Below are 27835 nucleotides of genomic sequence, written 5' to 3'. Positions count from 1 at the left end.
CAGGTGTCACCACTGGGGGTGTGTGTGACAAAATGGCAGGCGGCACTCACTGCAGGGCCTGCAGTGCGCCCAAGCCACACGTCTCTCCTGGGAGTGATGTGGTGGTTTGGGCGCCCGCAGGCTCCACACTGCACCAAATGGTCTCCCCCTCAGCTGCAGGGTGGCTGAGTGGAAGGAGGCAGGCAGACGCCTCAGAGGCCCCACAGAGCGTCCTGCCCCGGCTCGCCCGCCCATGGGCGCAGGGCACACGCACCACCCCAGGCGCCTGATCAACTTGCTCTGCCGCTGCCTTGGAGACAAAGGTTCCCATATCCACAAAGCTGTGACGCTTGCTGGGTGATCTGGGCCTAGTTACTGTCTCTCAGCCTTACCTACCTCATAGGACCCTTGTGAGGATAAAATGGGGTTGGGGACAGCCGTGTGCACCGCCTTGAGCACCTGTCGTTTTAGGTTGCATCCTGTTTGCAGCTTCCTCTCACCACTCTCGAGCCTCAAAATGGGACTCACACAGAATCACAGACTTGTTGGAAGGGACCACGAGGGTCATTTAGTCCAACCCCCTGCAATGCAGGAATCTTTCATCTAATGTGGGGCTCAAATCCAGGACCCTGAGATTAATCACCTTGAATCTATCCTCTGGAAAGCAAAGGAGCAACCATGGCTGCCTTTGCCTTCTCTAGATTAGTTAGAACTAGAAAACTTTCTATCCAAATGATGTATTCCCTATCGTAAACAACGCTGCTGTTTTCTTACCCTACAAGCATCTCTCTGCATTTAATTGCAACAGGTAAGTCTAGCCAAATTCACAAGCCATGCTCTGCATGCTTTGCATACCAGCACTCTCGATATTAGGAGCGGAATATGTGCTTTGAATGCAGAAGGTTCCACATTCGAATCCCAGCTAAAAAATAGATCAGGTGGCAGGAAAACTCTTCTGTGACTGAGACCCTGGAGAACTGCCTGTCCAAGGAGACAGTGCTGGATGGAAGTTGGCTGTCTGAAACGGTGTTCCAGAGAAGGGGCTGTAGCTCAGTGGTCGAAAATCTCCTTTGCATGCCTAAGCTTTCCTCCACAATCTCTGATGCTGTTTTTTTTCTGAGGTGTTGCCAGACAGAGCAGACCGTAGTGGGCACGATGGACAAGCAAGCTGTAAAAGGCAGCTTCCTGCGTCCCCTATAAAACCGGAGAAGAGTTTCCCATTCCTGCATCTGCCAGCCAGGAAGAAGCTGCACCTGCTGCATTTCTGCCTGTCTTGCAGTTTAAATACATAAACACACTGTGAGGGAAGCTGAGGTTTTTGTTTTTGTTTAAAGAGAGCTTTCGGTTGCATTTTCACAACTGGCAAGGAATGGCTGGGGAGGGACGATGAGAGAGATTTTGCCCCGTATGTCTAGTGTCTTGCTTGCAAGGACACGGGGGTGGCTGGCACTGGTTTGGGGGAGCGAAGCTCTCCGCCTCCTAGACCCTGCCTGAATGGATTTTCTAGCTTCATGAAATCAGCCGCGCAAGGGGCTGGATCTGTTTGTGTTGGACGAGGCCTGGAATGTGCTCAGGCTGTGGGCCCTCCCTCTTCCCTTCCAGCCCCAAGGCAGTATGCAGGCCCCTCCGCTTCACTTTCCTGCAGCTGGCTGGCTGGCTTGGCAACTGCCCCCTTGGCAACCACAACTCGGCGCCCCTCCCTGCAAGGCTAATGTTTAAAAGATGATGTCCAAAATGGCAAGGAAGGGGATGTTTTGCTGGGGTTCTTGGATTATGCACCATGCCATCGTTGGCACTTCTGCAAACGGAGAAGGGTTGTAGCTTGGTGGCAGAACATCTGCTTTGCTTGCAGAAGGTCTCGGGTTCAGTCCCTGAGGGCATCTCCCAGTATAACTAGCAGAGACTTCTGTCTGAAACCCTGGGCAGCCACTGTCAATCAGTGTGGGCGGTTCAGAGTGAGAGGGACCAGAGTTCTCTGAGTCAATAGAAGGCAGCTTTCTAGGAGTTTTTATTGCCATTTCAAGCATTCAGGCCAGGCAGACCAGGGCTTTTCGTATTGCTCATGTTTTGACCCCTGCAGGATTTTGATGCTTTCTTTTGGGAGCCTGAACTGAAGTGGGGTTACTTTAAAGATGCACTGTAGTTGCGATAGCCTTATGGAATTCTGCACAGACTGGCTGCAGTTGTATACATTTTCACCTGGGAGCAAGCCCCATTGAGTTCTGAGTAATGTATAGGACTTCACTGTTTGCTGCTCTCCCCATGAGATTAAATGTGCTTAGAATTGGCCTTCTGAAGGGCCTAGATTTATTTGTTGGTTGGTTCCTATTAAACAGAAAATAGCTGTTCAACAGTGGAACAGACTCCCTCAGGAGATCATGGACTCTCCTTCATTGGAGGTTTCTAAGCAGAGGTCAGGTGGCCATCTGTCAGGGATTCCTGGATTGCAGAGGGTTGGACTAGATGACCCCTGGGGTACCCGCCAACTCTGTTATTCCATTATTCTATGACCCCAACTGCCTGGTTGTTTGCCTGCTCCCTGGTGTTTGGCATAAAATATCTATAAATAAATATTTCAGAATATCAGAATCAGTCTTGTTGCTTTGAGATCATAGGCTGCCTTTGGCAATCCCCATCACTCGAGGATGGGAGCTGCTGTACATATGTGCGATATTCATTAAATGCATGCATTTTTCCTCTTTCAGACTTGGGGGTGCAGAAAACGCTGGGGAGTGACTGCCCACAGGGATACAAGCGACTGAACAGCAGCCATTGCCAAGGTATAAAAGTGGGGTGGAGACTGAGAGACGGAATGTACCACTTGGGAGGGGGGTCCTCTTTGCTTTTGAGAATTGTGAGCTGGTATTAGGCCACATTCACACCACACATTGAAAACACCGTGGTACCACTTAAAGGCTCCCCCCAAAGAATCATGGGAACTGTAGTTTGTTAAGGGTGTTAAGAGTTGTTAGGAGGTCCCTATTCCCCTCCCACAGAACTACAGTTCCCAACGTGGTTTAACAATCAATCCCTCTTCCCAGGGAACTCTAGGAAAAGGGACCTCCTAACCACTCTCCTGGGGACGCGGGTGGCGCTGTGGGTTAAACCACAGAGCCTAGGACTTGCCGATCAGAAGGTCGGCGGTTCGAATCCCCATGACGGGGTGAGCTCCCGTTGCTCGGTCCCTGCTCCTGCCAACCTAGCAGTTCGAAAGCACGTCAAAGTGTAACTAGATAAATAGGTACCACTCCGGCGGGAAGGTAAATGGCATTTCCATGCGCTGCTCTGGTTCGCCAGAAGCAGCTTAGTCATGCTGGCCACATGACCCGGAAGCTGTACGCCGGCTCCCTCGGCCAATAAAGCGAGATGAGCACCGCAACCCCAGAGTTGGTCACGACTGGACCTAATGGTCAGGGGTCCCTTTACCTTTACCTTTAACCACTCTCCACACCCTTAAGAAACTACAGCTCCCAGAATTCTTTGGGGGAAGCCATGGCTGTTTAAAGTGGTATCGTAGTGCTTTAAATATATGGTGTGAATGTGGGCCAAGGTTGATCGATACAGCCAAAAGCTTGGGCCATGCTTCTGTCGTCCGAGGGGAGGAAAAAACTTTAAACACAATGCAGAGTTTCCAAAAAATAGATAAGAGGCAATTGTATTTCATCCAGCAGAGCTTTACTGCTACTGAAGGCAAATGAGCATAATGGTCACAAATTTAATACATTCAGGATTGGCACAGTCCAGAAGAAATCCAGTTGCAGCAGACTTAACTTAAAACTTGCAATAGTTATAACAAGTTTAAAACTTAACACTTAGCATACTATGTACAGAACACCATAGCAGGAAGAAGAGAGATAGGAAGAGAAAGTGAAACTCAGCCTCTTTCTGGCCTTATTTATATAGTCAGCATGACAGAAGAGATAAGAGAACCAGTTTAAGCCAGCTGTACTTAGCTTCTCTGAAGGAATAACCCAAACACCATGAAGCTTCTTTCACACAGAGAAGCTTCCAGAAACCTCCAGATCCCTCTTGAATGAATTAAGAGTAGGAAAGATCTCTACACATCAGACCAATACTCAGTGGTGTAGCGTGGGGGGTGCAGGGGGGGGGCCCGGCCGCACCGGGCACAACATCTGGGGGTTAGGGTTAGGGGGCGCAAATCCACGGGTTAGGGGGCGCAAATCCACGGGTTAGGGGCGCAAATTACTTGCCTTGCCCCGGGTGCTGACAACCCACGCTACGCCACTGCCAATACTTCCTGCACTAAGAAATGCAAACTGACAGGTTCGACTCAAAACAGTGAAGATTTTGTGGATGACTGAGTACGCCAGCCTTGACTCAATCATCTGTAAAATGGAGCATAACAGCCCCAATACTCTGGGATAAATCTACAAGGTGCCTTCTCTTTCACCAATGGAACACAGAGCCCGGTCCATTGGGAGGTTCTCCCGCACAAGCCCATTTAAATGAATGCACCAAGAGGCAAGGGCACCAAGATTCACCCGAAGAGTGTATGTTCGCTTGTTCCCAAGAACGGAGACAAAAGGCAGCTTTGGAGATTGCTCTGCGTTTCCCCCACCTGCCCCCACCACTGCAACTGCCCTGTGTCTCTTCCTCCCACAGACATCAATGAGTGCGCCATGCAAGGAGTCTGTCAGGGGGGCGAATGCTTGAACACCCAAGGGAGCTTCCGCTGCGCATGCAAGCCAGGACATGTCCTGGGGCCTTCGCGGACCCATTGTGTGCGTACGTATCTTGGCTGGGGAGGTGGGAGGATCTCTCATATCGAACCAACCCAGCCTCTCTCTGCTCCCCCCCCAAAAGCATATAATCCCTATCACATGGGTCTTAAGTCCTTTCTGCGCATTGTCTGGCCCACAGCTGATGATAAGCAAATGTCAATACTGACAGCCGCCATATTAAAGTACTGGTAGCTGGGACCATGGAAGTGCAAGATTCAGGGGCTGGTGCAGATAAAGGAGTTAGTCTGAGTCAGGGCAGGTACTTGTGGGTCTTTCAGCACCATGGCTGAACTCTGCACTCTGCACATGATCAGAGTCTTTTCTGCCAATGCTGTTGCTATTTTCTTTATTGTCATCAATTGCTTGTCCTAGTAAGAGTCTTCTTGATCAGGGTTCCAGCCAGACATATCCTACAGCTCAAGGGGAACACATAACTGGCTACCCTCCAATTTCGCTTTCCTCACACAAGATTTTCTGGCTCCTGGAGGCCAGTGAGCATGCTCAGTCCTCTTTGGGCTTCTGCTTGGGCTTTCTGCCCGCTCTTAAGTCTTTCCACCCACTTTTATATTTTGTACTTCTGCAAACCTCCAGCTTCCTTTGAACACACTGATACCTCCCTGTAGTTTCTCAGTGAACTGGCCTCGTTTTTTTATTGCCACTCGTCACCTGAGTTTGCTGTGAGAAGGAAGTGATGGAATGCTTCACCCATTCCTTGGTACAGGGACTTGTGGCGATGGCAGTGCTGCGGACACCAAACTGTCTTTTTGTCTATTATAGAGGAGACTCCTCAGCTGCTGTGGTTGACACCATACTGATAAAGCACATTGCTTCCCCCTAAGAATCCTGGGAACTGTAGTTTAGCTCTGTGAGGGGGGGAAATGACAGTTCCTAGGATTCTTTGGGGCAGCCATGTTCTTTAAATGTATCATGTGGGTGCTTCTGTCTTTCTGCTGACTCTATACCTTGTAGTGGGATTTAGTGGCCAGGCTTTCTGTGGAGAATTTGAGGTTTATTTTGTGTTTTTATTTTATGCATCATATTTTTAATCCTGTGCTTTGGCCCAGGGAGTTTGGGGCAGCATACTAGGCTTTCCCCCTCCCAGTCCTGTTTTATCCACAAAACAACCTTGTGAGGTAGGCTAGGCCGAAAGAAAGAGACAGGCCAAGAATCCCACCTTCCATTGCAGCAACACAACAGCCCTGTGATGTAGGTTAGGCTGAGAGGAAGAGGTGGCCAAGATTTCCCCCGTTACCTTTTAACCCCATAACGCTCCTGTGAGGTAAGTTAGATGGAGAGAAAGAGACTGACCAAGAATATACCCCTTTTCCATTTTTAGCCACACAACAACCCTGTGAGGTAGGCTAGGCTGAAAGAGAGGAACTAGCATACAGTCGTTGAGTGAGTTTACCAGGCCAGTGGGTTTTTGAAACTGGGTCTCTTAATCGTTGTCCTTGTTTTCTCTTGTGACCCCCTAACCTCTCTCTCTCTCTCTCTCCTTCTCTTTGTGGGGGACAACGATAGCGGAGAAGGCTGGGGAGAAGAGTTTGTGCTTCCGACTGGTGAGCCCTGAGCACCATTGCCAGCACCCGCTGCCCACCAAGCTCACCCGCCAGACCTGCTGCTGTAGCGTTGGCAAGGCCTGGGGCGCGCGTTGTGAGCGCTGCCCAGCCGACGGAACCGGTAAATAGAAGAGGTCTTTTCCCTCTCCCCCATTTCCTCCTGTGTTCTGTCACACCTGGACCAGACGTTCCCCACCCCTGTTTTGTACAAAATCATTTTTGTTTTCCCTGGGCATTTGGAAAACACCAAAGGCATGCTATTGTACTGAACAGTCTGGTTTTTTAAATGTTTTATATACTTATCTTTTAATATGTTTTTATTGATTCTCCATAAGTACATTCAGTGCAAACAGAAATGTCTTCAAAATTTTTCTTATAGTTAATAATGATGGGGACAGGTGTACGTCACTAGGAAGGGTATTCCACAACTAGGGAGCCACCACTGAAAAGGCCCTGTCACAGGCCAGTGCCAACTGGGCAGCCCTCGGCAGTGGTGGCACCGACAAGGCCTCACCTGCCAATTGTAGGGTCCTGCCACTGTTTGTGTGACCAATTTTCTTTTCTTTTTCCACCCGGACAGCTTCTTTCAGAGAGATCTGCCCTGCAGGAAAAGGCTACCATATCCTTACCTCACACCAGACTCTGACGATCCAAGGCGAGAGCGATTTCACACTCCAGATCCACCCAGACGGCAACACAGACCTGCAGCAACAACCACCCGTGGAGCTGCCCACCCGCCCACCTGTGGGCAGCGACTCGCAGGAGCCAGAAGGTCAGCTCCCAAATGGGTGGGCAGGCAAGCCGAAAGCTTCCTGAAGTTGTGGGGCAAGTGGATTTCTTCCACTTGCATCTTTGAGTTCTTTCCCCCTCATAGTATGGAATTAAACATCTGCTTCTCAAATTTTGGTTGGTGGGCTATAAAGTTGAACGAAGTACCGGGTGTGTGTTTATTACAGAGGCTGTGATCCCCATTTTTACTCCCCCATTGCCTAGAGCAGCCTTCCCCAAGCTGGTGCCCTCCAGATGTTGGTGGGCTATAATTCCCATCAGCCCACACCATTGGCCTTGCTGGTTTGGGCTTATGGAGTCCAGTAACATCTGGAGAGACCACCCACCCTGTTTTAACAAAAGCCAGTTAAAACAAAGCAGGATCGAACCCCGACTTCAGGTCCTGACTTGTTAAATGACTTTGGTTAGGGCAAACCACAGTTCCCTGGATTTCTATATAAGGTAATGCTGTGACTTCTTCCATAGTAAAAGTGGGAGCTGTCACGCTTCTCATCTCACACATGAATGAGGAAGAAGGAAATAGGAGAAGGGGTGTCACCACCCGACCCTCAATGACTGGCCATGCTAGCTGGGGCCGATGGGAAGTTGGATAACATCTGGAGGGCACCAGGTTGGGGATACCTGGTCTAGAAAGTGTGTGTTTGTGTGTGTGATATTTCCTGGGAGTAGGGGTGGTGATGGAGGAGGTCTGCATTAAACTCTACCCATTTCTGCCTCCATGTCAATGCAGCTGCAGTGGAGTCTGTCTGTCTGTCTGTCTGTCTGAACTTTCCTTAAAACCTCTAACCTATTTCTTCCTTTATTTGTATCTTGCAGTCATAACTCCAGCTATGGTAAGTGTCAGCTGCATTGCTGCACCGTGAAGGAGTCGGTGGGTGATCTCTAGTGAGATGAGGTGGAAAAGAAGTTAACTGGCTCTCTCTGAGGAGCTCAAGGTGGTTGCCCCAGGTCTCCCTCAAGCCCTAGTCTGTCACTCTTAACTGCTGCACCATGCTGGTTCTCTAAAGGCAGTCTAATGCCAAACTTGTCACTTATTCAGATGTGACCCTCAGTCAGTAGAGCACCACAGGGTTGTGGGTTTGAGCCCCACGCTGGGCAAAAAGATCCCTGCATTGCTGGGGAGGATTGACTAGGTGACTCTTGTGATGACTCTACAATTCTATGACCCTTCTGGTAGTGGAATCCTAGTACTTTCAGCAACCTAGAAAGTATTGGGGAGTTGAATCTGGGACAAAACCATCCTGGTGACGATGGCCTTTTCTGGTGTCATGTTTCAAATGACATTAAAAATAAGTGGTAAGCAGGCTGACTCTGCCATCTGGGCATAGGAGTTAGAACACACAGACTTTTTTTCTGTGCAAACATTAAAGCAATGGGAAGCCGGGCAAGAATGGAATTGCTGATTTCAGTGGGGCTTACTCAGGGGAACTGCCCGCTGGATTGGGCCCCATTTTTAGACTTAATAGGAAGTGGAGGCACCTTAGGCTTTCAAGCCACATTATTTGTGCCAGTCGTGGTGGGTTCCTTCAGGTCATGGGTAGGCAAACTAAAGCCCGGGGGCCGGATCCAGCCCAATCGTCTTCTAAATCCGGCCCGTGGACGGGCCGGGAATCAGCATGTTTTCACATAAGTAGAATGTGTGCTTTTATTTAAAACTCATCTCTGGGTTATTTGTGGGGCATAGGAATTCGTTCATCCCCCCCCCAATATAGTCCAGCCCCCCGCCAGGTCTGAGGGACAGTGGACTGGCCCCCTGCTGGAAAAGTTTGCTGACCCCTGCTCCAGATGAACCGTTTATCGAGCATTCCTTCTGATGTGCTAGCACAGAGCGTACGTGGAAGTTACCCGGCGCCTGCTCTTTACTGAACATTTGTGCCGATTTGTACAACAACAAAGCATTCAGCCATCTTTGTTTATATGGAGGTGAAGCACCAGAGGTGTGGGGATCCTCCAGCCTGCAGGCCAAATTTGGCCCACACGGCCACTTTTTCTAAACCACTCCCACCTGCCCATCAGCGAGCATTGCTCTTGACACCAGCTGATGGACAGGAGGGCAAGGTTCAATTCTGCCTTGGCTGTGCAGGTGTTCCCAGTAGGGATCAGACGCTTGCAGCCAAAGCAGCAACAGGATTTAACTCCCCGACACATCAGCTGATGGAGAGAGAGAATTAAATCTTACTCAGTTTGGCTGCACACTCATCTTCCCACCTGTGATGGGACATCCCACCCATCAATTGTGTGACATCATAATGATGCCATGTGATTGGCAGGTGGCTTGTCCTGCCCACCTGCCAATGTTTGCCTTGTGGGGCGGGGAGATAGAAAGATCTGCCCCCCCCCAGCCAAAATTGTTTCCTACCCCTGTTATACACTTTGTAAGTCTACCGTTTATCCCACATTTCCCTGTGCGTTTCTTCTTTCATTCCCCTAACTGCAGAAACTCCTTTTTTTAAAAAAAACAACAAAGTGGGTTTGTTGCACCAGAGCACTTCAATTGCACAAACCTAAAGTTCCAGGCCTGTGACGGAATCCCTCCTGCAAAGTAGGGAAAGAGCGGGGTGGGGAGGGAGTGTAGCTCAGTGGCTAGAGCACCTGCTGGGTATGCAGAAGGTCCCAGGTTCAATCCCCAAAGATACCTGCAACAAAAAAGGATCAGGTTGAGGGGGTGGGAACAGAGGCGGGTTTAGGGCAGCACAAGGAGGGCATAAAATGTTGGCCTCGCACAAGGTCTGCCCTTGGCAAGCTGCTGCCAGTCAGTGCAGACAATACTGGGTTAGATGGTTAAGCAGGCCAGCCTCATCCACAGCCGCTTCCTATGTGACCACGGGGCTAGCCACATACAAATCTGCCTTGCCCTGTAATGTTGTCCCTTTCTTTCATCATCCGACCCTCCACCCCCCAAAAAACCATTTCCAGTTGCCCAGCTATGTGACAACCTCGGAGCAGCAGCCCGTCTTCTTCGCCAACACCCCCACCGTCGGACCCCGTTACCCTGGTGAGTGTGAGCAGGAATTTCATTGGCCTGAGGCCCTGGTGTGTGAGAAGTCTCTCTGCAAAACTCTCCCCCACCCTCCATCCTGTGCTCAGAGGCACTGCGTCCCAGGAGCCCAGCAGTGCCATGTTCGTAGCCTGCAACCGTTTCTCTCTTTTGGCTCACAGCCGTGATCGCCAAGCCTACGACCGCCGTCGTGGTGAAATATCCCGAAGAGGACAAGAACGTGAGCGAATTTGACATGCCCCCCACGCAGGTGACAGGTGAGCTTGGCAGAAGAAGATAAGAAGAATGGGCTGGATGTGAGCCCAGCATCCTGCTCTTTCAGGGACCGACCAGGTTCTCAGGGGAAACCCGTAGGCAGGGCTAGAGTGCAACACCCACTGTCCCTGGGCAACTGGTGGGTGGACGCAGGTGGCGCTGTGGTCTGAACCACTGAGCCTCTTGAGCTTGCCGATCAGAAGGTCGGCAGTTCGATTCCACGAACCGGGTGAGCTCCTGTTGTTCTGTCCCAGCTCCTGCCAACCCAGCAGTTCGAAAGCATAGCAGCACAAGTAGATAAATAGGTATTGCTGTGACAGGAAGGTAAACAGCGTTTCTGTGAACTCTGACCTCCGTCACGGTGTCCCATTGCGCCAGAAGCGGTTTAGTCCTGCTGGCCACATGACCCAGAAAGCTGTCTGTGGGCAAACGCCGGCTCTCTCAGCCTGAAAGCAAGATGAGCACCACAACCCCATAGTCGCCTTTGACTGGACTTAACCATCCAGGGGTCCTTTACCTTTTAATAATAATAATAATAATAATAATAATAATAATAATAATAATTTATTATTTCTACCCCACGCACCTGGCTGGGTTTCCCCAGCCACTCTGGGTGGCTTCCAACAAAGTATTAAAATACAATGGTCTGTTAAACATTAAAAGCTTCCCTAAACAGGGCTGCCTTCAGATGTCTTCTAAAAGTCTGGTAGTTGTTCTGCTCTTTGACATCTGGTGGGAGGGCGTTCTACAGGGTGGGTGCCACTACCAAGAAGACCCTCCCACCAGATTCAGTGGAGTGACAGTTCAGTAGGGGGGTGTTTCCCATTGAAGCATCTGGTTGGCCACTGCGGAAAACAAGATGTTGACCTTTGGTCTGGTCCAGCCACTACCCCCCTCTTAGGTCTCTTTTGATGTAAGCCACTTGTAGGGAGTTAATGTGGAGGGTATAAATAACAGGAACACGGTGATGGTGGTATGATAAGGGCCTCCCATGTTTTAAAGCATATTTGTTTTCCCGTATCTCTCTCTCCCCGCACCCTGTAGAGACGGACATTTGTAAACTGAGACGCAACATTTGCGGCCACGGCGAGTGCATCCCTGCAAGCCCCGGCTACACCTGCCATTGTTACCAAGGATACCGCAGGCATCCCCAGCACAGGTATTGTGTAGGTAAGGGGCATTTTTCCTCAAATGCATGCACATCCCTTTCCCCACTCCCTGACAAGTTTGCTGCTTGGGAAAACCCTGCACCACTCAATTGCCTTTCCTCCGCCTTCCTCTCTCTCCCCCACCCACTCTCTTCTCCCCAGATGTGAATGAGTGCGAGCTGGATCCTTGCGGCGGCAGCGGGAAGGGCGTTTGCATGAACACCGGTGGCTCCTACAACTGCCACTGCAACCGTGGCTACCAGCTGAAGGTCCACAAGGGAGTGCGGTCCTGCGTGGGTGAGACACCTGTGGGTTCTGGGGATGGTGAGAGGTTCCAGGGCCCGCCCTCCACCCCACTCATGGCATTCCCCCCCCACTTACCCCTTTCCAGATATTGATGAATGTGCCAAGCCCAAAGTCTGTGGGGACGGGGGATCCTGCATCAATTTCCCAGGACACTACAAGTGCGAGTGCCATGCAGGCTACCGGCTCAAGCCCTCCCGCCAGCTCCTCTGTGAAGGTACAAGGGGGGGAGATTATGAGTGGGGGGTAGGGGTGGCAAGCACTACAGAAATAAGGTTGCGTTTTGATTCAGTGTTTAGTCCTAGGAAGTAAAATGTGGGGGGATGATAGCGTATGTGTCATCTACTGGTTGCATGCAGAGGAATTGTGGGAGGCACTAACAGTCGTCCCCCCCCCCATGAACCCCCTGGGGAAAATGGCTCAGAGACAGGAGGCTCGTGGTGGGACACTGAGGAGAGGTCAGAGGTAGCAGACTGGGATGAGGAGGGGTCAGAAGCTGAAGAGGCAACAGGGTTTAGTGAACAGGAAAATACTGTGGCAGAGAGCTGATGAGGTAGGCTGTGGAAGAGTCCAGGGAGTCTCCCCCTCCTGGTGTGACCAGCTCCCTCCCCTCTGGTCTCTTGAGCACGCACAAAGAAATGAAAAAAGCAGGACAGAGATTAGCAGCTTGAGACTGTGGGGGGGGGGGAACCCTGGAGTGGAGGAGCCTTAGAGAGGGGTGGGAAGGCCGAGGAGGCTGACTTCCACGAAATTATTTAAGAGTCTTTCTGTAGGTTTCCATTTGCTGGGACTGGTGTAGACAGTAACTTGGTTGCATGGCAATTTAGAGCCAAAGCATAGGCCTGGGTTCACTTTGTTGAACCAGGCAGAGGGCCTTCTCAGTAGCGGCGCCTGCCCTGTGGAACGCCCTCCCTTCAGATGTCAAGGAAATAAACAGCTATTTGACTTTTAGAAGACATCTGAAGGCAGCCCTGTTTAGGCAAGTTTTTAATGTTTGATGTTGTCGCTTTTTATTATTGTTATTGGTGTTCTGTTGGGAGCTGCCCAGAGTGGCTGGGGAAACCCAGCCAGATGTGTGGGGTATAAATAATAAATTATTATAATATTATTATTGTTGTTGTTGCATTGTTCTGCCCTCTTAATTGCTTCTCACCACTTCCAGTTTCCCTCTGGTGTCCCTTCTTTCCTTGCAATCTTGTTTTTAATTACAACCATCGTTCCTGCCTCATTATGGTGGACTAACATGGAAAATTGCATTACCTGAAAAACTCACCTGGTGCCCTTGTTTTCTGACAGGAAAAACAAAGGCTACCTCTTTTGTCTCATTTTGGAGGAATTTTACGGAAAAAAAACAAAACCCAAAAACTTTACATTTGCCTCTTCCACAAGACTCTCAATAAATTTGGGATAAGTAACATCTAATTGATTGAAAATTTTCCTTGACTTAATATGCAGCTTTTTATTATTGGAACTCAGCTTCATTAGTAAAAAAGAAAGTTATAAATGTGTTGTAACACTGTGACACTAGATGGCGCTGTAGAGCTGAAATCAGAACTGAATGAAATTTTCCATGTTGAGCTATAAAATGGTTTTTTAAAAATCATTTTCAGAGCTGCATTTTTTCATAGCTGTGTAGATGCAGCCTTGGTACTCCTTGTTCCTCAGATGGTTTCAGCTAGGGGTTTATTCTGCATCTCTTGTAAGTCATCTGCGCCACACTTCTCGCTCTTTCCTTTCTTATGGTGATGGTACTCTCGACTTATCTGTCTGTACAGCATGTTGTGGCAAGCACCTAAGATAATCAGCTTTATTGTTTCTGTTTGTTAACGTGACTTCTCGTGCCAACCTGGGTTTGGTTGTGTTGAGTTTTTATGGGTTTTTCTCATGAACCTCTATTTTGTTATTTGGGCTACATTGATAAAAAATAAAATCCACAGACAAACAAATAAACCCTGTTTCCTTTCCAGATATTGATGAGTGTCTTGACCCTGGAACATGCCCCGATGGGAAGTGTGAAAACCGGCCTGGCAGCTACAAATGCAGCCCCTGCCCGCCAGGCTTCCGGGGTCGAAATGGTGTGTGTGGAGGTAAGAAGCAAGGCCTGAGCCCTGCCTTAAGGCTTTGCTGGGCTCAGCCTCTTTTTATCATGGGCAGGCCAGCCCTGGTTTGGAAACCTTGCTGCTGATTTCCCCCTGCTTTATTTTTGATGCTGTTGCCATGACGAGAATCCGTATATTTTATCATGTAGTTCATAGTATTATAATTGCATTCGTATAATCATTTAGATTTTTACGTTGGATAGATATTAGGGTTGGGCGATATCTGGGCAATATATCACTAGCTAACCATCCCAATATACCAATATATCACAATGTCTGAAATAAGGATGGAGCTATGTAGAGGCATGGGCTGGTTTCCTTTTTATTTCCTGCGTTGTGATTTTTGCATAGCACACACACACACCAGGTCAGAAGTTACGAAACCGATATCATGATATGGCATAGCTGTCAACTTTTCCCTTTTCTTGCGAGGAATCCTATTCGGAATAAGGGAATTTCCCTTAAAAACCGGGAAAAGTTGACAGCCATGTGATATGGGCTTGAAACCAGTTTTGGACGATCTGTCGTTCAGCCCTAGATACTGTGAAGTGACATTTGTGCTGTATACTGCCTTTTTATCAGGCTTCAGGGACTCTGCTTTCTCCCCTCTTCGGCAGTAGATAAGCAGAACAAAGTGAAAGGAGTCTCTTACCAGTTAGAGATTTTAATGATCACAGCGAGAGAACCAAGAATCCATTCCTAGGAATGAAGGTGCTCCCAATTAACGGTTCCACCCACTTCCCCACTAGTCACTCACATCACTACCGCATCTTGCAACCTGATCTCACAACCACTGTGCTTTCTGTGCTGCCACCTTATCTGCTCTCCTTGACCTTGCGCTGAGCGGATGGACATCTTTCAGTTAAAGGGAGTCTGTTAACTCTCTCTCTCCCAGTTCTTCTTCTCCTAGCTCTTCACTACCCAGTACTTCACAACTTCTGTCTTCTGAACTATGTCCCTCTGCAAACCACTGTTCCAAATCTATACTGTCGCACTGCTCCTGGGAAGATTCAGGATCCTGATCAGGAGCAGGGATAGGTTCCCACCATTCCTCCTCAGTGCAGCCCTCTTCAGCACAGTCCCTGACACTTTCGGTCTTCTGAAGAAAGGTGGTGTATAAAAGACATAAATAATCAGACTAAAGAAGCACCATTCCGTCCTCACAAAGCCCTCCAGCAGAGCTCTCCTTCCGTTGCTCAGGGCACAAGAAGTGAAGCTCCCTGGGTTACTCTCCCTGCAGATGTGAATGAATGCGCCGAGAGCACGCTCTGTAAACACGGCCGGTGTAAGAATGTTGACGGTTCCTTCCTCTGCATCTGTGACGACGGATTTGTCCCCGCACCCGATTCCCACAGCTGTCTTGGTAATTCCCCACACCTCCCTGGTGCACGGAGCTTCCTGGTGGGAGGGAACCTGTACAGGCTGGTTTCTGTGATGTCACAGCAGCACAGCCAATGACAAGGGGGAGGCCAAGATGGTCACCCAAGCAGATTTAGTGCCACAAATCTTGGGTCCCACCCTAATGATCTGTTCACAGAGCACCATTTTTGAATAGCCCAGGAATTCTCATAGATGTCTAATGAAGCAGAATATTGGGAGATTCAGGACAGTTTAAAAAAGTCCGTCTTCACGCAGACTGTGGAGCTCACTTCCACCAGAGACAGTGATGGCCAACAGCTTGGATGGCTTTAAAAGAGGATTGGACAAATTCAAGGATTTCACCAGCTAATAACCACAACAGCTATTCTTGCCACAGTCAGAGGCAGTAGTGATTTTGAATACCAGCTGCTAGAAAGCACAGGAGGGGAGAGGGATCACAGGGTGGTTCATAACATAGACCTCTAGTTCGAACCTCTTGTCAGCTATGAAACTCAGTTTGTAACCTTGGGCCAGTCACTATTTCTCAGCCTAGCCAACTTCACAGGGCTGTTGTGAGAATAAGGTGGAGGGAGAAGCAGGGGAACCATGTATGCTTCCCTTGGCTACAGGGTGGGTGGGATAAAAAATGTCATAAAAGCAATGTTCCTGTCCAGGAAAGGACTTCCTTCCAATCTTGACTAGGCCAGAGATGGGGAATCATTGGCACTCCCAGGTACTGTTGGACTACAACTTCCTTCATCCCTAAGAACACTGGGCTGATGGGAGTTGTAGTCCCACAACATCTGGAAGGCTGGGAGAAGGCTGAGCGAGGCGGAAACACCGAAAAAGTGGGCTGATTTGTTTCTCTCCATGCAGATATCAACGAATGTGAGAATGGGTCTCTCTGTACCTACGGTTCCTGTGTGAACACCCTGGGATCCTTCAAGTGCCAGTGCCCCGTGGGTTTCCAGGCTGTGAAGGATGAGCCACGCTGTGAAGGTGAGAGCGGCCTGGGATCTTGTTTTTGGCTTGGATTATTGGACTAGTTTTGGATTCCACCTGCGACCCTGAGGAGGAGCATAAGGAAGTAGCTCCTTTGAGCATGTGCAGAGTGCCTGAGGAGCTGAAGCCGTCCTCCCTGCATCACAGGCTTGAGACCCTCCTCTCCCTCTGTTTTCAAACACAATGAACCATGCTTCTGAAGGTTAGAGATGGGATTCTTTGGCTGTGTATTCTCTCCTGAGAATGAGGGGAGAGGTTTGCTTATGAAGAGGTTTGCTTGTGTGTGTGTGTTTCCAATCCCCACTAATGGCCAGGAGGACTGAGGCCTGGAATGCATGTTCAGTCCCGCAGCTCAGCTGTCAAGCACAAAAAGTAGTACTAGAGTATTGCAGATATTAATATTGTGCAGCTTGAAGTGACTGGATGCATAAAAGCTGACTCCTTTTGGAATGAAACATTGTTGAGACCCATCAGGTATTATTTTAAAACTTTACTCGCACAACTTTCTTCAGAACAGGACAAAAACTTCAAAGATGCATGCAAACAATTCCAGGCAAGATCTTGTGCTGTCCAGCACAGGCTCAGCATCTTAGAAATAAAAGATAATTCCAAACAGGCCTATAAGCAAAGGTCTGTCTCTTTCCTTACAGCCTCCATTTTGTCTGGAGCTGTTTTCTCTTCTTTCAGGAGACTCTTTGACATACATTTACTCCCTCAGAGCCTGGGAACAAAGACTCTACCACCCTTCCAAAATGGCAAATTTGCAATTCAACAGCTCACATGTGATATAAAGTTAAACACTCCCAGTGTTAGCTAGCAGAGAATAACAACAGTTAATTATCAACCCATCAAGGTGCTTTGAGAGCTTAGTACACTCCAGTGGAATTTCCCCATGGCAAACCTTTTCAGCAATACACAAAGGCATTCTCCATTTCAGTGTCAATTAAACAATTATACTTAACACAGAGGCGAGAACAATGCCGTTGAGCAGGTACCATGCTCTTTTTCATTCTGACGAACCACAGCCAGCCTCTTAGGCCTGGGAGAAAGGGTGGGTTTTCCAGGTTTTCCAGGCAAGTACCTTCTCCTTTCCTCCTGTCCCTGCAGACCTGAATGAGTGCGACTTCCCGGCAGCCTGTGTTGGTGGCGAGTGCCTGAACACCTTGGGCTCTTACCAGTGCCTGTGCCGGGCTGGCTACCAGTTGGAAGGTGGTCGGAAGTGCCAAGGTGAGTGAGGCAGTTCACCTTATTGCAGATATTAATACTGCAGAGCTTGAAGCAACTGGATGCATAAAAAAACTGACCCCTTTACAGCCTCCATTTTCCCTGGAGTTCTGTTCACTTTTGTAGAGACCCATTTACACCTCCTCTCTGTGGCCATCAGAGAAAGACTCACTCACACACAAAAATGGAGACCCACAGCCTGACACATGCAAAGAGTTTAACCCTATTTCTTTAATGTGATCTAAGCCAGGCATGTGACAGAGAACAACAGTTACCAACTCATCCAGGTGCTTAGAGAGCTTCAGTGGAATCTTCCAGTTAAACCCTTTCAGCAATACACATAGGCATTCTCCAATTCAGTGTGAATTAAATAATTATACTTACACAACACACCTTGCCAGCAGTGGGCTTGGAACGGGGCGAGTGGGGGGGGGAGAGTTGATTTCTGAGGGTCCAGGTTCTTGTGTCCCTGAGCAACTTGCGCCTGCACCACCAACAAGCGTGGCATTGCCTCCCCAGATGTTGACGAGTGTGCGAAAGACCTTGACCTCTGCCAGCCGCACGGGGCCTGCGAAAACACCGAGGGGTCCTTCGTGTGTGTCTGTGACGATGGATTTGCTCCTTCTGAAGACCAACAGAGCTGTGAGGGTGAGCATGACACATGAGGGGGGTGGCGAGAGCACTGGGTGTGGGGGGAGAGCTTTTTCTTTCACCAAGCGCCTCAGTCATGGTGGGTGAGAAGCCGGCAGGCCTGAAAGAGGCGATGATTCTTTCTTGTGTGGAAGCGAGCGACTTTTCTCTCCCTCTCTTTCCCCTCAGAGCTGCCACACAACAAAAAGGAGTGCTACCTGAACTTTGATGACACCGTCTTCTGCGACAGTGTCCTCGCCACCAACATTACCCGCCAGGAGTGCTGCTGTTCGCTTGGAGCAGGCTGGGGAGACCATTGCGAAATCTACCCTTGCCCTGTGCTCAATTCTAGTAAGTCTGAGGGGACAACTGCATGGAGGGTGTTTCGTTAAGAGATCTTGATAAGTGATGGTGACAGCTCCTCCTGTCACCTTCAAATACAGGGCAAGAACCATAGCTCAGTGGTAGAGCAGGGCTTTGCAGGTCTGCGAAAGACTCACACTATGAAAGTTTGGAGAGCTATTGCCAGTCAGTGTAGACCAGGCATGGCCAAACTTGGCCCTCCAGCTGTTTTGGGACTACAACTCCCATCATCCCTGGCTAACAGGACCAGTGGTCAGGGATGATGGGAATTGTAATCCCAAAACAGTTGGAGGGCCAAGTTTGGCCATGCCTGGTGTAGACAATACTGAGCTAATTGGATCAGAATTGGTACGATGCAGCCTTTATACTTCTCTGTTTCCTTGTACTGTTCCTCAGCGGACCAGCTTTTAGCAGAGAAGGGTTCCCTTAGCTCAGCGTTGGGGTATCCACTTCAGCTGCAGAAGACCCCCAACATCTCCAGGGAAAAGCATCAGGTAGCAGCAGCTCTTGGAAACAACTCTGTTTTTCCCTTTTTCTTTCTTTTTTAAAGTACAGCAGTTACAACAGCAGGTGAAAATGAAAACAAAACCATGCAATAGGCAGGTAGAATAAGTGCATATGAATTAAGTACCCAAGTCCAAGTCATGAAAGAAAAAAGTTGTCTTTACATAAAGAATATTTGCTATTTGATTGTCAAAAGAAAATGCTCTTTTCTCTGCCCAACACCTTCCTGGAGCTACTGCCTGCCGGAGCAGACAGTGCTGTTCTTGAAGGAGAAATGGTGCAAAATAGGCCTTCTTAGGATAGCAGAAAATCTCCAAACTGCCAGCAAGGGATAAATCCTCCCAAGCAGGAAATGTTGCAGAGTGGGTGGCCCTTGGAGCCTGTACCTTTAGGCTGATGGTTATTTATTACCAGCTTTATATATATCTTTCTCCTTTCTCCTCACTCCACATAGTTGAGTTCCATACTCTCTGCCCGGATGGCAAAGGCTTCATTCTGGATGACACCATCCTCAACTATGGCATCCCAGCACATCGTGGTGAGTCTTTTGAGCCATGACATACAAAGAGATGCTGTGTGTGTGTGTGTGTGTGTGTGTGTGTGTGTGTGTGTGTGTTGTTCTTTTCGCTGGGTGGCCCACCTTGCCCATACCTGTGACTCTCAGATGCTGTGTGACTCTGGCTCCCAGCAGACCCAGCCAGCAGAGCCCCTGATCAGGGATGATTTGAGTCTCTACTCCAAAGATTTGTTCAACCCAGGGGCATGGCAACTCAGGCCCAGGGCTAAAAGTGACCCTCCAGGCCCCTCTGTCTGGCCTTTGGGATTCTCCCCAGACTACACCCTCCCCCTGACACCTTCCTCATGTGCGTTTAGAATGTTTTCTTGGACACTGAGGAAACCTCTTACTTGTCTGGGTGGAGAGATGTGGGGTCAAGATGCAAGGAAGGCTCTTGAGTGCCAGGAGTGGAGCCCAATGAACAAAGGGGTGAGTGCTCTTCCTGTTGCTCCACTCAGTGGCTCCACTCCATGGCTCCCAGCTGAAGAAAAAAACACATGAATGAAAAATCTCTCTACGAGATTTTTACAGCCTGCATCTTCTGCATTATTTTTGTGTGTGTGTAAGGGAACCAAGTTATTTCTTTTTAAGTCTTTTGGAACCTTTTTCTTCTTTATTTTACCGCTAACGGATGGAGATTTGTAACTTCCTAAACTCTGTGAGTAAAATCTTCACTCATTTGCAAAGCTTACATGTCTAAAATATATTCCTAGCCTAAGTATTTTTGTGGGAAATGTTTGTTCAAAGGTGGATGAGGGCAGATGTAAAATCTAAGTTTTAATGGGCTTGGTAGCTATCACCACTGTGCTAACTGTTACGAGAGAGTAAGGCTCTCTTCCAAACCTTTCTCTCCAACATAAAGAGATCACAGATCTCTGTCCCTGATATTGGGCATGGTTTGCCCAATATGGTTTTGTGGGCCAAATTCAGACACCTGGTGGTCTAATGAGGTCCACAGGTTAGACATTCACCCCCATCCCCCTTCAATGTATCTGCCCTGTTCACCCAATATTCAGTAAATGGTTTCCACTGTACAGTATTAGGAACATAGTATCATGTTTGCCTTCCCTCTTTATAACATAGGCAAGCTGCAGTCCCATAGTCACCTCTGAGTAAGTGCCACTAAAACAGTAGGACTTACTTCTGAGCAGACCTATAATTGCACTGTCTGCTTTGACATTACTGTGTCCTCATAGATACTTTGCTCTCCTGACCTCAGCAGCTGCATAATTTATATGTGCTGATTGCTCCATAACAGGGTTTCCTGGCTGGTGTCCAAGTCTGAATCACATTATAAAAACAAACATACAAACAACACATTTTTTAATAATCAATCAATCAATCCAAAATAGTGAAACTTTCTCTCCACAACCATCCAGCTCAAACTTTCGGATATTCAGAATTACACCTAACTGTCAGGTGCTGCTTAAATGGTTATATATCCTTCACATTTACTGAAATGGTGATGATCTGGATGTCTACGGCTTTCCTTTGCATTTTATAACGTGTGTGCCGCCTGAGGCAGCTGCTTCACCTCGCCTCACGGGTGGTCCGGCTCTGACGAAATTCAAATTCTCCTAACGATATGGAGAATTTTAGGGTTTCATTTGCCGCACGCCCTTCCCCAACCTGGCGCCCTCCAGAGGTTTTGCGCTATAACTCCCAGCAGCCACTGTTAGCACATGCGCCGAGGAAGGTTGCATTTGAGCCCCACAGGAATGATGCCTTGATTTGCTGGTGGGTGAGATTTCCCTGGATTAACAGCCCCTCCTCCCTTTTCATTGCAGACATTGATGAATGCGCCTTATTTGGGGAGGAGATCTGCAAAGAAGGGAAGTGTGTCAACACTCAGCCTGGCTACGAATGTTACTGCAAGCAAGGCTTCTACTACGATGCAAACCTCTTGGAATGTGTCGGTAGGCAAGAGGGCAAAAAATGATGGGGGACTCCATTGGGGGGGGGTCCGTCCCCAAAAAATCCCCCAACAACTGTATCCGGATTTCCACTTTTGGAAATATGGCAATTCTAGTCTATTTTTGTGTGTGTGTCCTGTGGGTGACAACCTATCACCCAAAGCATAAAAACACCTTATACCATGGGTGTAGCCAGGATTTTTGTTGGGAGGACTTTTGTTAGGCAGAATCGATGTGATTGGTCAGTTAGTTAAGTATTTCTATTGTTTTACTTGATCTAGAGGGGGGCAGCTGCCCCCCCCGGCTACGCTCATGCCTTATACTGAATCATACCCTTGGTCTATCTATCTTATCTCAGCCTGTGCTTGGGTTTCTGGTTTTGTTGATAGTTATATTTCATTGTAGTATTTCGCCTTGCGTATTTTGACATTAATTAATAATGATAGGCAGGTAAGCATGCAACTTTAGCAGGCGTGCTTTCATTTTTTTTAAAGACAGCAATATTTAGATTTGTGTTGCTACACCTTTTCAAGAAACACTGTGTTTTGTTTTAAAAGGCATATAACTGTTTCTAGAAAGGAACCCCTTTTGCTCGCATTTATTTTTTATTTGGATTTAGCATGGCCGACAGCTGGTACGATAACGTTATTCGGATTGGATTGTTTCTAGCTTGGCTTTTAAAAATCTGTCGGAAAACAAGCAACACGTTGTGAAAGCAGTGTGTGATTTGGCAAAGGTTCGTAGTGAAGGGCGTATGGAAGCTAAAAAGGCGTAATGGTAGGCCTTGAACACTCAAGATATCCTGCATGTGTCAACTTTTTAGAGAGGAGAGGGAAAAAGTCGCACTAAGTAGGATGATCTGCGCCCACAAGAACTGCACTGCCATTCTTTTTGATACACACACACAGAGTGGTACCTCTGGTTACGAACTTAATTCGTTCTGGAGGTCCGTTCTTAACCTGAGGTACCACTTTAGTAATGGGGCCTCCTACTGTTGCCACCAAGTGATTTCTGTTCTCATCCTGAGGTAAATTTCTTAACCCGAGGTACTACTTCTGGGTTAGTGGAATCTGTAACCTGAAGTGTTTGTAACCTGAGGTGTTTGTAACCCGAGATACCACTGTATACAGTGGTTCCTCGGTCTACGAACTTAATTCGTTCCGGAAGCGTTCTTAAACCGAGGTGTGCTTTCCCTACTGAGGCCTCCTGCCGCCAGGGCCCTTCCACTGTTCGCCTTCTGAGGCAAAGTTCGCTAAGTGTGTGTGGAATACAGAAACTGCAAGACCTGAATTCCAACCCTGTCTCTCTCCTAGATGTGGATGAGTGTTTGGACGAGTCGAACTGCGTCAACGGGCACTGTGAGAACACGCGCGGGAGCTTCCGCTGCTCCTGCCCTGCCTCCACCACCTATGACTCCAACCGTAAGAAGTGCATACCGGCCAGTGAAGTTGGTGAGTCTTACCCCTTCCATTCTTGAAAAGCACACGCTTGGTTTGCCCAGTGGACCTCTGAGCTGGAGGTTTGAGGCTGGTTTTTAACTGCCGCACGCTCTTAAGAAAGCCCCAGGATGCAGTGTTTGGGGGTTCTTAGTTTGGAGAAAAGGTGAATTAAGAGGTGACATGATAGACCATGGGTAGGCAAACTAAGGCCAGGGGGCCAGATCCAGCCCAGTCGCCTTCTCAATCCAGCCCGCGGACAGTATGGGAATCAGCGTGTTTTTACATGAGTAGAATGTGCCCTTTTATTTAAAATGCATCTCTGGGTTATTTGTGGGGCATAGGAATTCGTTCATTCCCCCCCCCCCGGAAAAAATATAGTTTGGCCCCCCACAAGGTCTGAGGGACAGTGGACTGGCCCCCTGCTGAAAAGGTTTGCTGACCCCTCTGACAGACTTTTATAAAACTATGCACGGCAAAGATATAATTTGGATAGAGCAATGTTTTTTCCCCCACCTGGCTTACAACACTAGAACTCGCGGACAGCCTACAAAAGCTGAATGTGGGAAGATTCAGGACAGACCAAAAAAAGCTCTTCTTCATGCATCACATAGTTAAACCATGGAACTCACTCCCACAGGAGGCAGGTGACAGCCACCAACTTGGGTGGATTTAAAAGGGGATTCGGACAAACAGACAGGCTATCAATGGCCTTCACAGTCTCTCTGCCTCCACAGTGGAGGCAGCAATGCTTTTGAATACCAGTTGCTGGAAACCGCAGGGGAGGAGCGGGCTCTTGTTCTTAGGACCTGCTTGTAGGTTTCCTACAAGCCCCGGATTGGCCACTGTGAGCACAGGATGCTGGACCAGATGAGCCATTCTCCTGATCCAGCAGGCTCTTCTTATGCTGAAGGAATCCATTTCAAAGGCCACCTTGTTAAGAAGTTAGCTTTGCCAGTTTGAGCCTGGAAAAAAGACCTCTCACAGGGCAAAACCTCAGTAGCAACAGAAGGGTGGAAGATAACAAGAATACCAAGCAATTGGGGTTTGTGGGCTGTAGGGTTCAGAATAGGCTTGGGAGCAGGGACATGCATAAAGAGACCCATGTAGGCAGCTGGCTCCCTGGTTGTCGCCTGCAGATCTGGATGAATGCCAGGACCCCAGGGTCTGCAAACTTGGGCACTGCACCAACACCATCGGCTCATTCTCCTGTGAATGCCCGCCTCCCTTGACCTTGGACCCCAGTGGCAAGGAGTGCCAGCTCCCAGAGACACAAGCAGGTCAGCTCTATTTATTTGCAGTATTTTTATACTCATCTAGTAACAAAAAAGTTATTTGGTCAATGTGATTAAAGAACAAAAACAGAAAAACCCATGAAACACAACACTGACATAAAATTTAAAAAAAAAACAATGTTAAAGAGCATTGGGATCAAATCAAAGTAAAACTAGCATCTGCTAAAACAGCAGAGTCAGAAATCCACAGAACATTGAAAGCTTGCAGATTTAACATATAGAATAAGAGAACAAGAAGAACATATGTTTAGAGAAGATTGGAAAACGTTTATTGAATATATGGGGGGAAACTACATCTGAAAACGTTGGCAGCATTAAGATAAATTCAACAGTGTAAATAAGTTTTGATGGATGCCGTAATGGAATACTGAATGATTTAGGTTTTGTAAAATATGCAGGGATTAATCATGTGCAAAATGAACCATGGAAAGAGAAGAAAGGAAGTCATTGATATTTTAAGGATGTTTAAATGAGTATTTTAAATTGTAAAGCAGAAAATTTAATTAAAAAATATATATAGAAATACTTTTCTAAAAAACAAGAAAATCTCTGTGCGCAAACAGAACTGAACCTCACGCTGCCCCACCCTTTCCTCTCCCCACTTCGCAGACAGGGTGACCGACCTTCGCGACGTCTGCTGGCAGCAGAGAGGGGAGGATGGGATGTGCTCCTCTCCGTTCAATGGCCAGCAGCTGAGCTACGAGGAATGCTGTTGCCGCTACGGCAAAGGCTGGGGCTACCACTGCCACGCCTGCCCACTGCGTGGCTCAGGTAACCGTGAGCGCTGAGTTCATGGGGAGGGAGGAGTGGGAGATGGGGGTAGTTGGCTGAGGGGAAAAGTGCCCTTGAGCATTGAGGGTCTGACCTCTCCACACACCAGGAAGTTTATTGAAGCAGCCCAGAGTGTCAGCGTGAAACTATTTCCTTTAGCAATGTCTGGGCCCAGGAATCCTGAAAAGCAGAGTGACTCTGAGCATGCAGAGAGTGAAGAGATTTAATTCATATGCCAAATCCAACTCTTCTCAGTATGGGGGACGTGGAACAGTATGGAAGATATGGGTGCCACTGAGCACACACAGAGTGCTTTCCATCTTCCCACCAAAGCTCCTCTTTGGTGGGAAGATGGAAAACACTCTGTGTGTGCTCAGTGGCACCCATATCTTCCATACTGTTCCACATCCCCCTCTTACACATTTGGGGCTAGGCTATGAGCCCTGGCATATCCCACTCTTTGCCTGTAAATTATAACGCTTGTGCCCACTTTTTTTGCCTATCATTATGAGGGTGACTTAGGAGCAGGTGTGGCCCAAGGTGACGAGGACTGCTGTGGTGTTTGTTTCTCCCCCAGGCCTTAACTGCCAGTCCACTCCAAGCGAGAGCAACTCATTTTGGGACTTCAGCGCTTTGTTTGGCAAGGTGCACAAAGGTGAGAGTTTTAAAATTGCCTTATGCCCACTCAGCCACTCCGATCTGCGGAACTTGCACTGTTATGGGTTACACATAATTTTCGTTCCACATTGGTAAGAAATTGATCTTTTAGTACAGAAGCAACCACACTTTGGAACTCCCTGCCAATTGACTTCAGGTGGGCGCTGTCACCATACTTTTTTGGGGGCCCAACATTTTTATTTAGGCAAGCCTGTCCAGACATGTAGCACGTTAGCATGTGTTTTAATCTGGTTTTTATCTTATCACTGGTCTTAATTATTGTTTGAATGTTTCAAATAGTTGCTTCTAACTGGATCTTGTTTTTGTTTTACTGATCATTTCATTGTTTCATTCTTTTTGTAAACTGCTTTGAGTTTGTGTTTTAAATCAAGTGGTATATAAATTTTATGAAATAAATGGAGACAGGGGTGGTGTTCAGGGGCAGTCAGTCAGTCTGTCTGTCTGTCTGTCTGCCTGCAACAGCTATCCCTTAGGGGAGTAGGAGGGACTGGAAACAGATAAACAACTACATGACTCTTAGAAGACATCTGAAGGCAGCCCTGTATAGGGAAATTTTTAATGCTTGATGATTTATTGTGTTTTTATATTTTGCCGGAAGCTGCCCAGAGTGGCCGGGGTAACCCATCAGATGCACAACTTCTTCTTCTTCTTCTTCTTCTAATACAAAATGAGCCAAAATAAAGTGAAGGATGTGCCATTTTTTACTTCTCCCCCTCCCAAAAAAACCCCTTCTATTTTGAGGCCTTTCTCTCACTGAGCCCCTCCTGAAGGTGAAAGCATCCAACATTATTTGGACACTAGCCTGTTTCCTGCTTCTTTCCCCACCCCAGATGCGGACAGCTCCGAAGAGGATTCCGATGAATGCCGCTGCGTGAATGGCCACTGCGTCCGCACCCAGCAGGGCTTGGTCTGCGAGTGCTCCCCGGGCTTCCAGCTCGATGCCAGCCATACCCACTGTCTGGGTAAGGGGGTCTTGATTTTCCATAGCATGCACCGACGTAGTGCTCTCGGCCAGGCTGAACGCTGGATGGTACATTACAATGCCTCCAGACTCCAGTGATTTGTGTGCAAAGCCCCACCCCTACCCCCACCCTCTGACCCCACATCATCCAGGGTTCTCCTTTTTAGGGAATCGACTCCACTCTCCTGTCTGCAGTGGGTTTGGGGGTGTGGGGTGCTGGGCAAAGTGTGGGCTGCCATCACGTCTCTTGGTGAGCTCTGAGAGGCTTACCTGCCCACTTTTGGCATTTGGGCAGCAGTGTCGGGCGGCCATTTCCAATTTCCCATAATGCCCCAGAGTGATGCTAGATTGGAGATATGGTGGGGAAGTGGACATGACTCAGATGCCGTTGCTCTGGTTGGGAAAGCAAATTTAAAGGGAGCCCAAGGCAGATGCCAGCAGTGGGCTCCTGCCATGGCACTGGGTTCTTCAGCAGCTGCCCAAATGTGCCAAGTTCTGGCGCTGTCCCCCCTTCTTTTCCTTATTTCTTATTCTTTCAGATATTGACGAGTGCCTGGAGCTCAACCACCGAGGGCTTCTGTGTAAAACCGAACGCTGCGTGAACACCAGCGGCTCCTACCGCTGTGCCTGCAAACTGGGCTACGTCCGCTCTCGGCCCCATGGGATCTGCATCCCCCAGCGCCAGCGGTAGCGGGATGAAGTGGGGAGAGTGAAGGAGAGTGTGTGGCTGTAAGGAGGCCAGCGCCCTCCCTCCTGCCCTGACGACCTCTTGGCTGCCTGCTGCCGGAAACTGTATACTGGGCTAGGAGGACATTTTTGTCTGGAACCAAAAAGGCATTTCTGACATTCTTGAGGACTCTTATTTTTTGTTTGTTTGTTTTTGTACCGGCTACGATGAAGGGGCATTGATTTGATGTTTTGTTATATAGGCTGGCTCCCCTTTCCCTCGTTTTACACTCCCCAACCCACCGGATATTTATCATTAGGGTTTAAAAAAACTGCAGTCGGTTTGCACTTGTTTCTGTAGGCTTCAGAAATAAAACTCCTTTTTTTGTACATAATAGATGTTGGTGGGGGTGGGGTGGGGGAAACAAACAAGTTTCAAAGTTATTCAGCCAATTAAAAAAAAAGAAAAGGGAGGAAGATCCTGTTACAGTTTCTGTCGTCCGAATCTGTTAACAACAAGGAAAGGCTGCAATTTGCAAATAAATAAATAAAAAGTCAGTGGGAGGTTTGAGGTGGGGAGGGGAATAAAAAGGGCATTAAACATG

The 27835-nt window shown here is 48.3% G+C and overlaps 1 protein-coding gene across 1 annotated transcript in view; it reads left to right on the top strand.

Moving 5' to 3' along the window:
- The window catches only part of LTBP3 (latent transforming growth factor beta binding protein 3), a 41162-nt gene extending 13537 nt beyond the window's left edge, over positions 1-27625 (top strand). Inside the window, exons 5-28 of the mRNA XM_083589721.1 lie at positions 2685-2759; positions 4603-4725; positions 6243-6401; positions 6861-7052; positions 7886-7902; positions 9986-10064; positions 10229-10324; positions 11367-11492; positions 11633-11767; positions 11862-11990; positions 13741-13860; positions 15113-15235; positions 16108-16230; positions 17341-17460; positions 17977-18105; positions 18277-18438; positions 19409-19492; positions 21298-21426; positions 22737-22874; positions 23999-24139; positions 24764-24925; positions 25503-25580; positions 26434-26565; positions 27104-27625. Of these exons, the coding sequence (XP_083445847.1) occupies positions 2685-2759; positions 4603-4725; positions 6243-6401; positions 6861-7052; positions 7886-7902; positions 9986-10064; positions 10229-10324; positions 11367-11492; positions 11633-11767; positions 11862-11990; positions 13741-13860; positions 15113-15235; positions 16108-16230; positions 17341-17460; positions 17977-18105; positions 18277-18438; positions 19409-19492; positions 21298-21426; positions 22737-22874; positions 23999-24139; positions 24764-24925; positions 25503-25580; positions 26434-26565; positions 27104-27255 (2924 nt within the window). The 3' untranslated portion in view covers positions 27256-27625. The remainder of the gene's footprint in view (positions 1-2684; positions 2760-4602; positions 4726-6242; positions 6402-6860; positions 7053-7885; positions 7903-9985; positions 10065-10228; positions 10325-11366; positions 11493-11632; positions 11768-11861; positions 11991-13740; positions 13861-15112; positions 15236-16107; positions 16231-17340; positions 17461-17976; positions 18106-18276; positions 18439-19408; positions 19493-21297; positions 21427-22736; positions 22875-23998; positions 24140-24763; positions 24926-25502; positions 25581-26433; positions 26566-27103) is intronic.
- The last annotated feature ends 210 nt before the right edge of the window (positions 27626-27835 follow it).

Source organism: Podarcis filfolensis (genome assembly GCF_964270895.1).
Source record: "Podarcis filfolensis genome assembly, chromosome: 16".
NCBI lineage: Eukaryota > Metazoa > Chordata > Lepidosauria > Squamata > Lacertidae > Podarcis > Podarcis filfolensis.
Note: the sequence above shows the minus strand (reverse complement) of the source record. Positions and strands in the feature narration are given on the sequence as shown.